The sequence below is a fragment of the Rhinolophus sinicus genome, chromosome 14 (genome assembly GCF_057876585.1).
Source record: "Rhinolophus sinicus isolate RSI-liver-muscle chromosome 14, RSI-T2T, whole genome shotgun sequence".
Lineage (NCBI taxonomy): Eukaryota > Metazoa > Chordata > Mammalia > Chiroptera > Rhinolophidae > Rhinolophus > Rhinolophus sinicus.
In genome coordinates this window covers 185500611-185513679 of record NC_142514.1, presented here as the reverse complement: position 1 = coordinate 185513679, position 13069 = coordinate 185500611, and the positions used below count along the sequence as shown (strand labels likewise).

General features: G+C 48.5%; 1 protein-coding gene across 3 annotated transcripts in view; it reads left to right on the top strand.

Annotated features, from left to right (window-relative positions):
• The first annotated feature begins 6468 nt into the window (after window positions 1–6468).
• The window catches only part of LTO1 (LTO1 maturation factor of ABCE1), a 79405-nt gene continuing 72804 nt past the window's right edge, over window positions 6469–13069 (top strand). The window contains exons 1-4 of one of the 3 annotated variants that reach the window (XM_019755668.3): window positions 6568–6745; window positions 8015–8120; window positions 9146–9216; window positions 12683–12800. In XM_019755668.3, coding sequence (XP_019611227.2) covers window positions 6696–6745; window positions 8015–8120; window positions 9146–9216; window positions 12683–12800 — 345 coding nt within the window. In that variant the 5' untranslated portion in view covers window positions 6568–6695. Of the gene's footprint in view, window positions 6746–8014; window positions 8121–9145; window positions 9217–12682; window positions 12801–13069 lie in introns of all 3 variants that reach the window. The other 2 variants (XM_074336863.2, XM_019755669.3) reach the window with 2 other exon arrangements.

The following is a 13069-nucleotide window of genomic DNA, read 5'->3' as shown; positions in this document are numbered from 1 at the left end:
AAACCGAGCCCCCAGGAGAGGGTTTCACAAATGCGCGCTTGGGGAGCCCGCATCTCAGAGGCCGAGGAAGCCGGCGAGCTGGACCAGCACCACCCACCGACCAGAGCTGAAAAGGAAATGCAAAGCTGTTAAGGGTACTGCCTACCCTTTATTGCCTCGGACCACACACGGGGTGCAGCCCTGGAGTAGAAGGAGCCCCAGCCCTGCCTTCCGGATGTCGCCCTCCAGTTGGGGAGGGGGCTATTCAGGGCAGGAGGAGGAAGTGGCAAAGCCAGCTCCACAGGGCTCTGGGCTCAGGGGAAGGAGCCCAGCAGGAATCTCTACTCCACCAAAGGGAAAGGAGGGAGCTCCCCTAGGCGGAGGTTGGGGGGGGGGATGGGGGTCTGCCGGGAGCAGGGAGGGGAAGCCCATAAGGGGTGGGGCCAGAGGAGGCCACAGCCCTGGGAAGGCAGACACTGGAGGCCCAGAGATGAGGGCCCCTCTGAAGAATGGAAGGGGTGTCCGCCACATGGGGACCCTCTGAAGCCTCTGCAAGTGGGGTCATGAGTTCTACACTCGTTCCTTTCCCCCCAGAGAAAGGGACAACTTGTGGGGAAGGAGCAGGCCTGAGTAGTGCCTTCACTCCCTCTTTGAGCAAAGACCAGCGGATTGCTGTGGAGGAAGACCAGCCAGGCCTGGACCAGTCATTGCCTGCTCTGTGGTCCCACTGCCTCAACTACAGACGAAGGGAAATGCACCCAGCTCTGGCTCCTGCTTTTGGTAAAAGGACTTTGAGCTCTGGAAAGAAAACCCTTTACCTGGCCACCCTCTGTATGGTGACTTCGGACTGTGGGCACACACCTCCGCAAACAGCCACGCTGGCTTCTCACCCCTTGTCCCTCCCAAGACCCAGGGGGCTCTACTCGGCCACCTGCGTTCTTTCATGTTATTCATTCTACGGCTCCCTGGGCATCGACTCTGTGCTAGCCAGACCCTGTGCCAAGTAAGCGCTGCAGTTTTGCTGTCTGCTGATATTCAAACGTTCATGTTTTCTCTTAACCTTTATTTAATTTGAAAACCCTAGTTTTGGAGAAACTGCTGTCTGACTCATACTTAACTCTGTTTCGCCACCTTTTCTGCTTCCTGCAGTTGGACGCAATGGGCCTGTCCCTGTGGATCCCAGAGCAGTCAGGAAGATGAGTCACTAGTGGTTGCTGAGGGGCTGGGGTCACACGGTGTGGCCCAAATCTCAGAGCTTGTCCCAGAGGGCATTGGCCTCTACCACTTAGCTCACCGCCCCCATCCCCTGCCTTGGGGCTGGGCAGGGTGGAGGCTGACCTCTGCTGGCCAGTGCCAGTCTGCAGGCTGGTGATTAGACCAGGCCCCGACCATCACCCCAGGTCTCCTGTGCACTGGCTGCTGGGAGCTCCTGAGGAGGCATGTAGAAAATGGCCCTTCCAGGCAGGCTCCCAAAGCGCCTCATTTGGGAAAGGAGAAAGGAAAATCCACTGGAAACGCTGCAAGGGACATAACTCGGATTCTCCGACTCCCTGCCCCAGGGGTTCAAACTGGGATTTAAAGCCTGAAAAATGTCTCTTTCCTCAATTGTGTTTTCATTATGTATGATAAATATAGAACGAGAGAAAGGTTTGTTTTCAGGGAGTTGTCATTTAATGACGTCCTTTTAAGACTTTGAAATTGCTTTTTCTTCTTTCTGATTACGAAAGGCATCTTTGCTTCTTGATAAAAAATATCAAATACAGAAACTTATCAAGGAGAAAATAAAGATTGCTCCTGATCTCATTAATCCCATCACCCGCCACCCTCACCTCACCCCTGCCAGACACCAGACGGAGCTCTCTAATTCTGTAGGATAAAGGGAGAGTCTGCAATAGGATAAGGACCCTATACTTGCAGATTATTTTTAAACACGTACCAAAACCTGTTGATATGCTGGCAGGTTTCTTCTTTAATCACGAGCGGAAAAAATGGTACATTTTGTTTTTAAATTGCCTTTTTTGTCCTAATAAGATGAATGTGTTACTAGGTTAACAGTTCCAGTTCTCCTTGTCAGGTTTGGTTTGGTGAGTTTTGGAGGCTGCCTGCTATTTTGCTGCAGATACATTAAATTAAAAAAAAAAAAATCAATTCCAATAAGCAAACACTTTTCAATAAACTTTGATGAATTTTGTTTTTCACTTTAATTGTAGCAACCTGGTTCTCCTTGAATTTGACCAAGAAAATGTGAAACATGTCTATTTTTTTAAAGGCATTTCTGAGATACTCTTTTTATTTTTAAAATGAATTTTTATTGGGGAATTTTGGGCAACAGTGTGTTTCTCCAGGGCCCATCAGCTCCAAGTCATTGTCCTTCAATCTAGTTGTGGAGGGCACAGCTCAGCTCCAAGTCCAGTTACCGTTTTCAATCTTTAGTTGCAGGGGGCGCAGCCCACTGTCCCATGTGGGAATTGAACCGGCAAACTTGTTGTTGAGAGCTCGCACTCTAACCAACTGAGCCATCCGGCTGTCCCTCTGGAATCTCAGTGTCAGCTTGTTGTCTTCAATCTAATTGTGGAGGGTGCAGCTTACTGGCCCATGTGGGAATCGAACCAGCAACCCTGTTGTTCAGAGCTCGCGCTCTAACCAACTGAGCCATCCAACCACCACAAAACATGCGTATTTTTAAAACTGTGTTTTATTTCTTAACATAGTGAATCCCTGGAAGGTGATTATATCTTCCCCTTTATATCTTTTGTGACAAATTAAATGTTTAGTAATAGTGTTTTGAAACTACTGGAATACATACAATCAAGGCAGCTTTCAGAGAAACTAAAAACTGAAGCTTAGAAAGCGCTATAATATCTTTCAAAACCCTTTCAGATAGTTTTCATTGTATCCATAGAAATTTGTCATTTCTTATTCCATTTAATTAGGTGGAGAAATTTCAGTTTATAGGATACACACAAGCAAAAATCACAACTCTCTTCTTGAAAATTGACATAACAAGGAGAGATATTAATTCAGTTTTTTGCTACCTACTTTTTATGAGTTTAGTTGCTAAAAATGACACCAAATTTGAAACGTATATAAGGATTTTGAAATAAATATTTGCACTTGAAATCTCCGCCTTTTCTATATTCAAGGCCCTATTTTTAAAATCTGGTCTTTATTTGAAAATGAAGCAATTTGTGAATATAATATTAAAAAATTCAAGATCACGTAATCAGGCTTTTTTATCTTTTAGATTAGGACAATCTGGATTCAAACCAGTACTTAAGGAACTCAACCAAGGAACCAATGGGGTGGGGTGGGGGGAGTCTCTTCAAAGTTTTATTTTCAAACTAATAGTTTGAATCAATCAATAGTGTTGATTTTTGTAAATCTTTCAAAGTTTGCACAATTATAAAAAATTTGAAATTAAAGGCTTGTGTACATCTGTACAAGTTTTTATGTCCATAAGTTTTATCCCATAATTGGTCTTTTTTTTTCCTCACCACATATCAGTTTTCCTGTGCCCAAAGGAAATGCAGTATAAAATATACAAAATGCACAATAAAATATTTTCTTGTCTTTCAGCTGATAAAATTTATCATAAAAAATATAATAGATATAGTCACTGTTTTTACATATATATATATGTAAAAGAAGAGTTCCCTTATTTGGGACATGTTTGTAATATAATATTAAGTGGGCAGGGGAAAGGACATAAAATTTTACATATATTAAGATTATTTTCATGTGAAAATTCAAAGGAAAACAATGTAACAAAATTAGCTAAAATTAATTGGTGGCTAGAGTAGTGAGAGAGCAAATTTGTTTGCTTGCTTGTTTTGCTCTTTTTCCAACATTCCAAATGTTTTGTGTTTTCGTTTGCTTATGAAAAAAATAAATTAAAAAGGAAAAGACATTTTAAGAACACAATAATACACAATCTGTTTAATTTCATCTTCCAGAAATGTTTTTTCTTGGGCTTTTTATGCTGACCCGGGAGACTCATGTTCACTGTGCAAACATGGAATATTCAGAAAAATATACAAGACAAAAGTTTAAGTTCCTGTAATTTTAAAATCTAGGTATGGTTACTGTTAACATGGTGTACTTACTTTCATTCTTTTAAAAAGCATAATTGTTTAGTGTAATTGGAACTGGAGTATAGGTAGAGTGTTTTTTGTGTTTTTTTCATTCCCTAAACATCAGGAGCATTTTCATTTTCCATGACATTCCTTTTGTTTCAAACATTATTTTTGGCTGTTGCTGACGAGTCTTTGGTGTGAGGATCCTACCATATAGATGTCATCGTTTCACCATTTTGTCACTGTAAGCTGCTTTCTCCTTCTGGCTTTTCCAGATCACACTGCATTGAACATCATTGTACAAACAATTATCACTTTTCTCTGATTATTTTTCAGAGACGAAGTCTTAGAAGTGAAATTACTAGGTCATAATTGAAAACCATTTAAAATACCCTTCCTGTCTTTCTACATTACCTAACTAAAAGGTAGTTTTAATTTATGCATCTGTGGGCAATGACAGTATATTACCATTCTAAAAAAAATTTGCTTTTTAACTATTTTAAAAGGTAAAAACTGTATCTCATTGTTCTTTCACTTAGTACTCCTACGATTACAAGTAAGGCTGTCTTTTTCTTTTGCCAGCCAGGCTTGATCTCGTCTGGGAATTATGTATTCAAATCTGGCCCATTTTTTTTCTATTTTAATTAAGTTCTTTATAAACCAGAAATAATATTCCTTTGGTTATAATACTTATGATAAATAAATACCCAGGTTGTTCTTTGGTTTTTAATTTTATTACCACAGTTGGCATGTACAAGTTTGTATTTTCATGTAGTAAAATACACAGGTTTTCCCTTTGTGATTCCCTCCATGGCTTTTCATGTATTAAAAATGCTTTCCCATACTCACCAGAATTATCAAATGTCCTTTAAAAAAAAAAAAAAAAAAAAAATATATATATATATATATATATATATATATATATATATAAATATATATCTTTAAATTGTCTGGAACTATTTTAATGAATGATATGAGATATAAATGGAACTTGATTTTCCCCCAAAGCCAATTTTTCCATTATAGTGACTGATTAAAATACCCTTCCCCCATTAATTTGTGGTTCTTTTTATTGTGTGAAATTTTACGTCTACTAGAATCCCCTTCCAGGCCATTCTACTATATTTCATTCATTTGTCTCTTCTTGACCCAACGTATCACAATATTTTTATTGAAACTTTATCATTTCATACCTGGTATGGTAAGTTCGCCATGTTCTTTTTCAAAAACATCTTATTCGTATTCATCCAGATGAAATATAGAATTTTGACACATTTCCCCCAGATCCCATAGAATTTTATTCCTATCCAGGGTCATTCCTAGCCTGCAGTTTTCTTCATATAGATCCTGCTCAAATCTTATTCCTAAGCAATTTATTGTGACCATGGTAAAGAGGATTTCCCCAATCCTCCCTGCTCAAGCTATGACTAATTATTGTCAGAATAACAGAAAGCAAATGTTGTTTTTTTTTGTTTTTTTTCTGAACTCTGTCCAGTTCTGAGAATGTCTTCATTTTTGTTGTTGTTGTATTTTAAGGAGAATACTTCTGGTACTTCATGTCTATGTCCCATTGTCACTGAGTTAGAGGCACCTTTTTAAAAGTGTTCTCTCAATATCTCTCATGGAAAGGACAAATGGGAGAGCTAGGGCGAGGTACTGCTGAAACAAAAGGGGGAGCATGCCTCCTGCTGGAGTGGGGGCACCCGTTGCTCTTAATTACAAATCCTCTGTACTATTGGATTCCTGACTTTGCATGAATTATGAATCACCCTGCTTGTGTTTTAAAAACAAATAACAGCAAGAAAAAACCACACACACGCACACACTTTTATTTCAGGCTTTCAAATAACTCTGAAGATTTCAAGAGGGGGTGCCAACATGTATTGTTGCCATTCCCGGCGAGCCTCAAGACGGCGAGGCTGCTTCCCTGTCACCTGCTGCGGTTGCCGATGCTCGAGGGTCCAGCCAGCTTGCGTTTCCTGAACCGAGGCCCGCAGTCCCTGGATTCCTGTTAACGTGGACTCGGTGGCATTTTAGGCTGCGGTCGGGAGTCTGACGTCGTCCTAGAAGGTGGCCCTTGGCTGTGGGTCGGGGTCAGCGAGCGCGGGGGGACGGGCCCCCCTCCTCTGTGACCTGTCGCCTCCCCAGGAATTGCCCTTTGGCCATTTTCCATCCCAAATCCCACGGGCAGCCTCCTGGCCCCGAGCCTCCCGAGGCATTGGTTCTTTGATAGCTTTTCCAGTTTCTTCCCTGCTTCTTTCTCAGCCGCTTTTGGCAATTCGGTTCCATCTGCTCGGTTTTGTAAAACTGAAAACATGGGTCACACCCCCCGCCCCGCTGCCAGGTGGACGCTCCGGGTTGGGACCCACCCGCCTATTGAGGGAGCCGAGGCGGGAGGGGCGGGGGGCGGGGCTGCGTCCCCGCCCAGCTCCGCCCCGCGCCGCCCCCGCGCACGCGCTGCGACCCCGCGCCGGCTCGTGCTGGACCCTGCCGCGCGCCGTCCTTACCCGGCCTGCCCCGCGCCGCCGCCGCCGGAAGTGAGTTTCGCCTCTTCGGAAGCGGATCGTCTGCTGGAGCCTCGCGGGTCGGCGGCGGCAGCGCCCTGGACGGAGCTCCGGGCCCGAGGCGGGCCGACCTGCCGCCATGGCCGGCGAGCAGGACCTGTTCGACGCCATCGTGATGGCGGATGACAGGTGAGTGGCCGGCCTCAGCTGGGACCGGGACCGCCGCCCTGTCAGGCAGCTCCCGAGCTGTTGGGCTGCGGGCTGCGGCGGCCGCCCGGGCCTGGTGTCCGGGCGTCGGGGCCTCGGAGGAGCGCTCTGTGGGCCTGGAAGGAGCGGACGCGTGGGGGCCGAGGTGCTGTTGACCCTTCTTTGCTCCTCGGCCGCTGGGCGGGCGCCCGGTGCCCAGCTGCTGCTCCAGACCCGCCTCCCCGCTCGCGGCGGCCCCGAGCATCTGCTCGGCCGCGTGACCGCCTTCCTCCAGGGACGCCCGTCTCCGGGTGCGACAGGCCTTTGCCATCTGGGCTCTGCCCCTGCTTCTTGTCCCGCAATGGCCGCACATGCGGCAGCATTCACGGACGTGCTGGTAAATGTGTCAGGCGTCAGCCCGGTCCCTCCGGAGCCCGGGGGCGCCGAGGGCGGTGCCACGGGGCCGCTGCGAGTCGCTCTGCCTGTCCTGAGCCAGCGCTGGGTGTCGGGACGTGAGCGTGTGACCCCCAGTCGCTGCCGTTTACGTCGTGAATCTGCTGCCTTAAGCGTTGTGCCTTGGTGCCCGTGTCAGTCACACAGGAGGCAGGTCACACCGCCAGTGGGCGGGACCTGTCCTCGCCACCGCGCTGGCCACCGCACTGCGGCTCCAGCAAACCCCTTTCCTTTTTGGCGACGGCACGTTCAGGTGGTGCCGCTTCCGCTGTTGAGCCCCAAAGTCGGAGACTTCATTGTGCTCCGGGCCCCACAGCCCTCGTCCGCCTGTGGTGACCTGGGGGCGTTTCTCTCTGCTCGGCTCCTGAGATGTGACGGGAAGCCCTCCGTAGGTTGCAGTTTTCTTGAAGCAGTTGGTCCCGTGCGGCATCTTACAGACTCACTGTAAGATTGCTACCCTGGCTGCAGACTAGGGTCCCCGGGAAGTTTCGAAAAGTAGATTCTTGGGCCTCAGTTCACGGAATATCCTTGAAGTTTTCCTGTGTTCCTGGGGTCCTTCCAGGCTTGGGAATCCCGAAGTAGCTCGCCCTCCTCATTGGTGAAGAGGCTTCAAGAGACAGGGCGTCTGGCCCCAGGAGAGACCTAGGGAGGGGCAGAGCTGGGACGGGAGCCCAAACGATCTGTCTTAAGTTTCCTGCCTTTTCTGCTGCGCTGTGCCTGGTCTCGCTGGGTTTGGGTGACGTGGGGGAGGAAAGGTTTCCCAGGAAGAAGACTCTCGCTCCTCTTTATTCGCTCAGGCTTGCCGCTTCTCTGTCACAGGTTTCACGGGGAAGGGTACCAGGAAGGCTACGAGGAAGGCAGCAGCTTGGGTATCAGCGAGGGAAGACAACATGGCGCATTACACGGAGCCAAAATCGGATCTGAGGTGAGCGGGAACCCCTGTGTCGAGACGAATCCTTTTCATGTGCCGTTTGTAATTTACTCTGATGGTCAGTATGAGGGACCAGAACTTCAGGCCTTTTACAATGGCAATAGACTAGGTAGATGTTGATGGAGAAATAGGCTCAGTACGGAACTGTATAGAGATGATGACGTGTGCGGGTTGGAGAATGACAAAGCCCACCCTCAGTCACCTCAGTTTACCTGGGAGTGTCGTGGTGCTGCCTCGGGTCTTAAGCCAGCTGAATCCTCACCCAAAGAATGTCATGTGAACATAGTCCATTTTCATTTATGCCAAAATTCCGTAAAATGTATAATTTGCCTTCTCTTCTGCCCATTGTCCTAGAGTGGCCCTCACAGGCAGCTGGCACTAAATGAAAAGTCTGAGGCAGTCATGACTATATTAGATGTCTGTTGCTGCAAAATGACCACGAAACACGTGGGCTTAAGACAGCAAACGTTTGTTATCTCCCTGGCTCCTGACGGTCAGGAGTCTGGGGGCAGCTGCGCTGGCTGGTTCTGGCTCAGGGTCTCCTGATGATGGAGTCAAGGTCAGCAGGGGCTGCAGGCATGTGAAGGCTTGACTGGGGCTGGAAGAGCCACTTGTGTGGTGGCTCACACAGCTATTGTTCTCGCCCTGTGGACCTCTCCTTGGGGCTGCTTCAGTGCCCTCGTGACACTTGAGCCAGTGATGAAGGCAGAAGTGACCTTGTCTGTGATGCTTCGCCTCAGAAGTCATGTGCTCCCTCTTCCTGGGTTCTGTTGGTTACACTGTCCACTCTGGTACCATCAGAGGGGCTGCCCAAGGACATGTCTGTGGGACCCCCTTGGAGGCTGGCTACCCCACTGATGACCTAATTTCTGTCGCCTGGTGCTCAGCACGTACTTCTAGAACAGCAATGTAAGGCACCCCTGCCCTCCTCCCCACCTATTTTTTGAGAGTAGGATAGTTAGACCAAGGGTAGCTAGTTACTTATTAATTTCTCACTTAAATGTTTTTTAAATTTACAGATTGGGTGCTACCAAGGTTTTGCTTTTGCTTGGAGGTGTCTCCTGCACGGTCGGGCCACTGAGAAAGACAGGTAAAGTTGGAGACTTCTTTTTTTTTTCAGTGTGTGGACCAGGAGTTCTGGTTCCATTAGCTTGCTGTGACCTTGAGCAGTTAATGTCTCAGTGTCCTCATCTGGAAAATGGAGGAAATAATCATACCAAACTTGAATGTTGTTATGAGATTCACAGGAAATAGTACAGTAGTCCCCCTTACCTGCGCTTTCAGTCAACCGGGGTCTGAAACTATTACATGGAAGATTCCAGACATAAACAGTTCATAGGGTTAAATTGGGCACCATTGTGAACAGCGTGAGGAAGTCTCGCGCTGTCCTGCTCCTGTGTGCCCAGGACGTGCATCGCCCCGTGTCCAGCGTCTCCACGCTGCAGACTCTCCCACCTGCTAGTCACTCAGTAGCCGCCTCGGGGACCAGCTCAGAATTGCAGGGCTTGTGTTCACGTCACCCTCATGTTACGTAATGGCCACAAAGCGCAGGAGTCGTGATGTCGGCCACTTGGACACGCTGGAGAGAAGCCATAAAGTGCTTCATTTAAAACAGTATGTAAGGGTTCAGTGCTGTCCATGGGGTCTTAGAATGTACCCCTGCAGATAAGGGGGGCCTGTAACCAGGGAGTGCCAGGCACGTTTTCGGTGTTGGATGAACACTGGTCGTTACTACTTCGCGAGTTCTCAGGTCCCCCTGGCTTTCTCCTGGTGCCATTAGAGCACCAGGTGGCTTTTAGATAGACTGCTGTTAGCGATGTTGAAATTGATGATATCTTCTCCATCTTTCCTCTAAACTTCTAATAAGCAGAGTACAACAGTCTTGGCATGACTAGGGCTCAGAGATGGTGACCTTGTTGTCACCAGTTTTTTAAAAGTGTTGCCAACTAGGTCTGTTAACGAGCTAACACATTTAATGTGTTCAGCATGTGTCTGGTTCTTAGCAGCAGTAGGTACGTGTGAGCTGTTGTAGCCTTTTTAAGCTATTCTCACACACTGTGCCACCTACCGAAGGCGCCATGGGCCTGTCACATCTGTGCTCATTCTGAAGCTGGAAACGCGCCCTGAGGAGGAGGAGCACGTGGCCTGGCCGTCCTCCCCTCCTGCTCACAGGAGCCGGCGCAGCCTCGCTGGTGCTGCGTCCTCCTGATGCCTGGTGGCTTTGCTTAGCCTGGGAGGGGCGCGAGGAGAGTGGGCAACAGAGCAGGGAAGGTGGCATTCCGCTGTCGGGTGACTCGTTGCCTTCATGAAATAGCTAGACTTTCTAGAATTTGCCCTCCTCCCCCTTCAGATGTAGAACCGGGATGCCTGCCGCTGAGTGAGGGTGATTCTGAGGTTGCCTGTCTCTGACTTGTCCGTGTCATTTGCGTGAGTCCTTGGGAGGTGACTGAGGTGTATATCCTTGGGGGGAATGTCCTCTGAGGACTCAGCGAGGGTGCAGGATGGCCTGTGATCGGTTAGAATAGTGGCTGGCAGCCTGTGTGTGGCACCACTGGGTGGCAGTGGAAGCTGAGCTTGGCGCTCCACCCCGCTACACAAAGAACCAGGAGAGACACCTCTTGGAGTTCTCCCTGTCTCCCCTCTCCCGCCGGCACTGTGTGCGAGGGGTCCCACGTCCAGGGGTCCCTAACTCCTTAGAGCCGTGCCTCCAGTCTGTCTGTCAGAGCAGGAGCCGTGGTGGTTGGCTCGGCAGGTGGAAGCCCCCCAACCTGGGTGCTCGCTCCTCTGCTCCCACCTCCCACCAGCAGTGCCTGAGGGGCTCTTTGAGCCTGAAAGCCTTTACCCTGGAGCCATGGTTCGCAGACTGCATTTTATAAGTCAATGCAATTAAAAACAAATGTTAGAAAGCTGACAGGATCTTCTGCTTCACGTTCCAAGTAAGGATGTTAAAAAAGGAACACCTGCCACCTGCATCATTGCTTGGTAAAACTGGGCTTTGACGCCGCAGACCACAGAGAGCAGTAGCTAAGATGGTAGGGTGCTTTGCAGCTGGGACGTAGCTTTTCGGGAAACTCTGGGGTGCTTCTTGCCCCTTGAGCAGCTGGCTGGAGCCTCATGCAGCCCGGCCTTTGGCCAGGGCTGAGTTTGGGCACTCTGCCTGCGTCGTTTTTGTTACATCAGCCATGAGTGGTTCCCACCCTCCTGACATGCACTGACTTTGCTGGGTGTGTTTGGAGTGGCTTCACCGGCCAGAGGAGGATAAGTCACTACTTGCAAAGTTGAAAATAGCTGGTGTTCTTGTATGGTGTTAGAATACATCCATTTCCCATCTGTTGGCATCTGCCTGCGATCTCCCTGGAAACCGAGTGCTTTGTTGCTTTAGTTAACTTGCTTTGACTTTTCACTTTCTCAGAGAGGGAGCCATACGTTCTCACTCACTCGTATCTAAAGCCAGCAAACGTAGCAGGTACTCAGGGGGTCTTGGTTGCTTTGAATTGTTATTGATTCATCTCGAGGACACATTATTTGAAAGTCCCAGTAATCTAGCATATTCTTGCCACTCAGCTGATCAGATGTGGCACATTATCCAGATGTGGGCACATCTGCTTGTTTTTTTTTATTTGTTTGTTTTTTGTTTTTTTTTTATAATTTTATTTTATTAAATTTATTGGGGTGACAATTGTTAGTAAAATTACATAGATTTCAGGTGTACAATTCTGTATTACATCATCTATAAATCCCATTGTGTGTTCATCACCCAGAGTCAGTTCTCCTTCCATCACCATATATTCGATCCCCATCTGCTTGTTTTTAACCTGCCCCCAGGAGAGCACCCTGGCCTCCAGCGTCTGGTGGAAGCGAGGAGATGAACATTTATGGAGCGCCTGCCCTTTGCTACTAGGTTCTGCACTTGCACAGAGCATGTGTGCTCTAGGAAGCCTGTGGGGTCGCGGTTAACACCCCATTTTACAGATGAGGACGCCGAGGTCCGAGGCTGAATAACCGGGTGCCTGGGCCCCTTCTGCACCGCCACCTCCCGCCCAGCGGAGCCCTTTTCTCCTTGGGGAGGGGGCTGGACTCTTGGGACACCAGCCCTGCCCTTGGCAGGGAAGGGCCTTGCTGGTTCACCTGCCGCTGAACCCCCAAGCCTGGGAGCAGCGTGTCTCAGTACTGGAAAGTCCCCAGGCCCAGAGCAGGCTTGGTCATGCCCAGCGTGCCCTTTCCTGTCTAGTTTTGTCTGTGCCTGTGTCTGCGACCCAGGGAAACAGCCGTCAGCGTGCTTGTTGTGGGTTGCCTCTGTGCCCGGCTCCACGGCTAGGACGGAGGCACGTCTGCTGCTCGGGCCGTACTTGATGTGGAGGCATGGGTGTGGGCGAGAGCACGTTGCTCAGTAAATAAATACTATTTCGCTTGATAAGAAAAGGAATCACCGGCTTCTGAACCCAGCCGTGCTCAGCACGCCCATCGCTCTTAAGGAAGCAGTTGCCATAGTTGTTATGTGAGCTGAGCCTGTTGTGTACAGAGGACTAAAAGCCTTTCATTTCTGTGCTTTACAGCAAAAAGCTGAAGGTCTTAGAATCATTGATTGGAATGATTCAGAAATTCCCTTACGATGACCCTACTTATGCCAAACTTCACGACGACTTAGACAGAATTCGAGGAAGATTTAAACAGGTTTGTCCGCAGTGTTTCTTTTGGTGGGAGTGCCTTCCTCAGAAGAGCCGTGGGCCCTGGGGGCTCACTCCGCTAATGGTCTCGGGCTGCGTGTGCAAAGCGTTTTGTGTGTGGACTGCAGAGTCTAGAGGGGAGGTGTTAGGGCTCTGGAAGGGTGGTGACACAGACAAGCAAAGCTGCAGCTAGAGAGGGGTGGGCTCTAGTTTGTGAGGCAGAATCCAGGAAATTGTAAAAAAAAAACCAAAAACCGTCGTTTTTCTTTTGTGTTT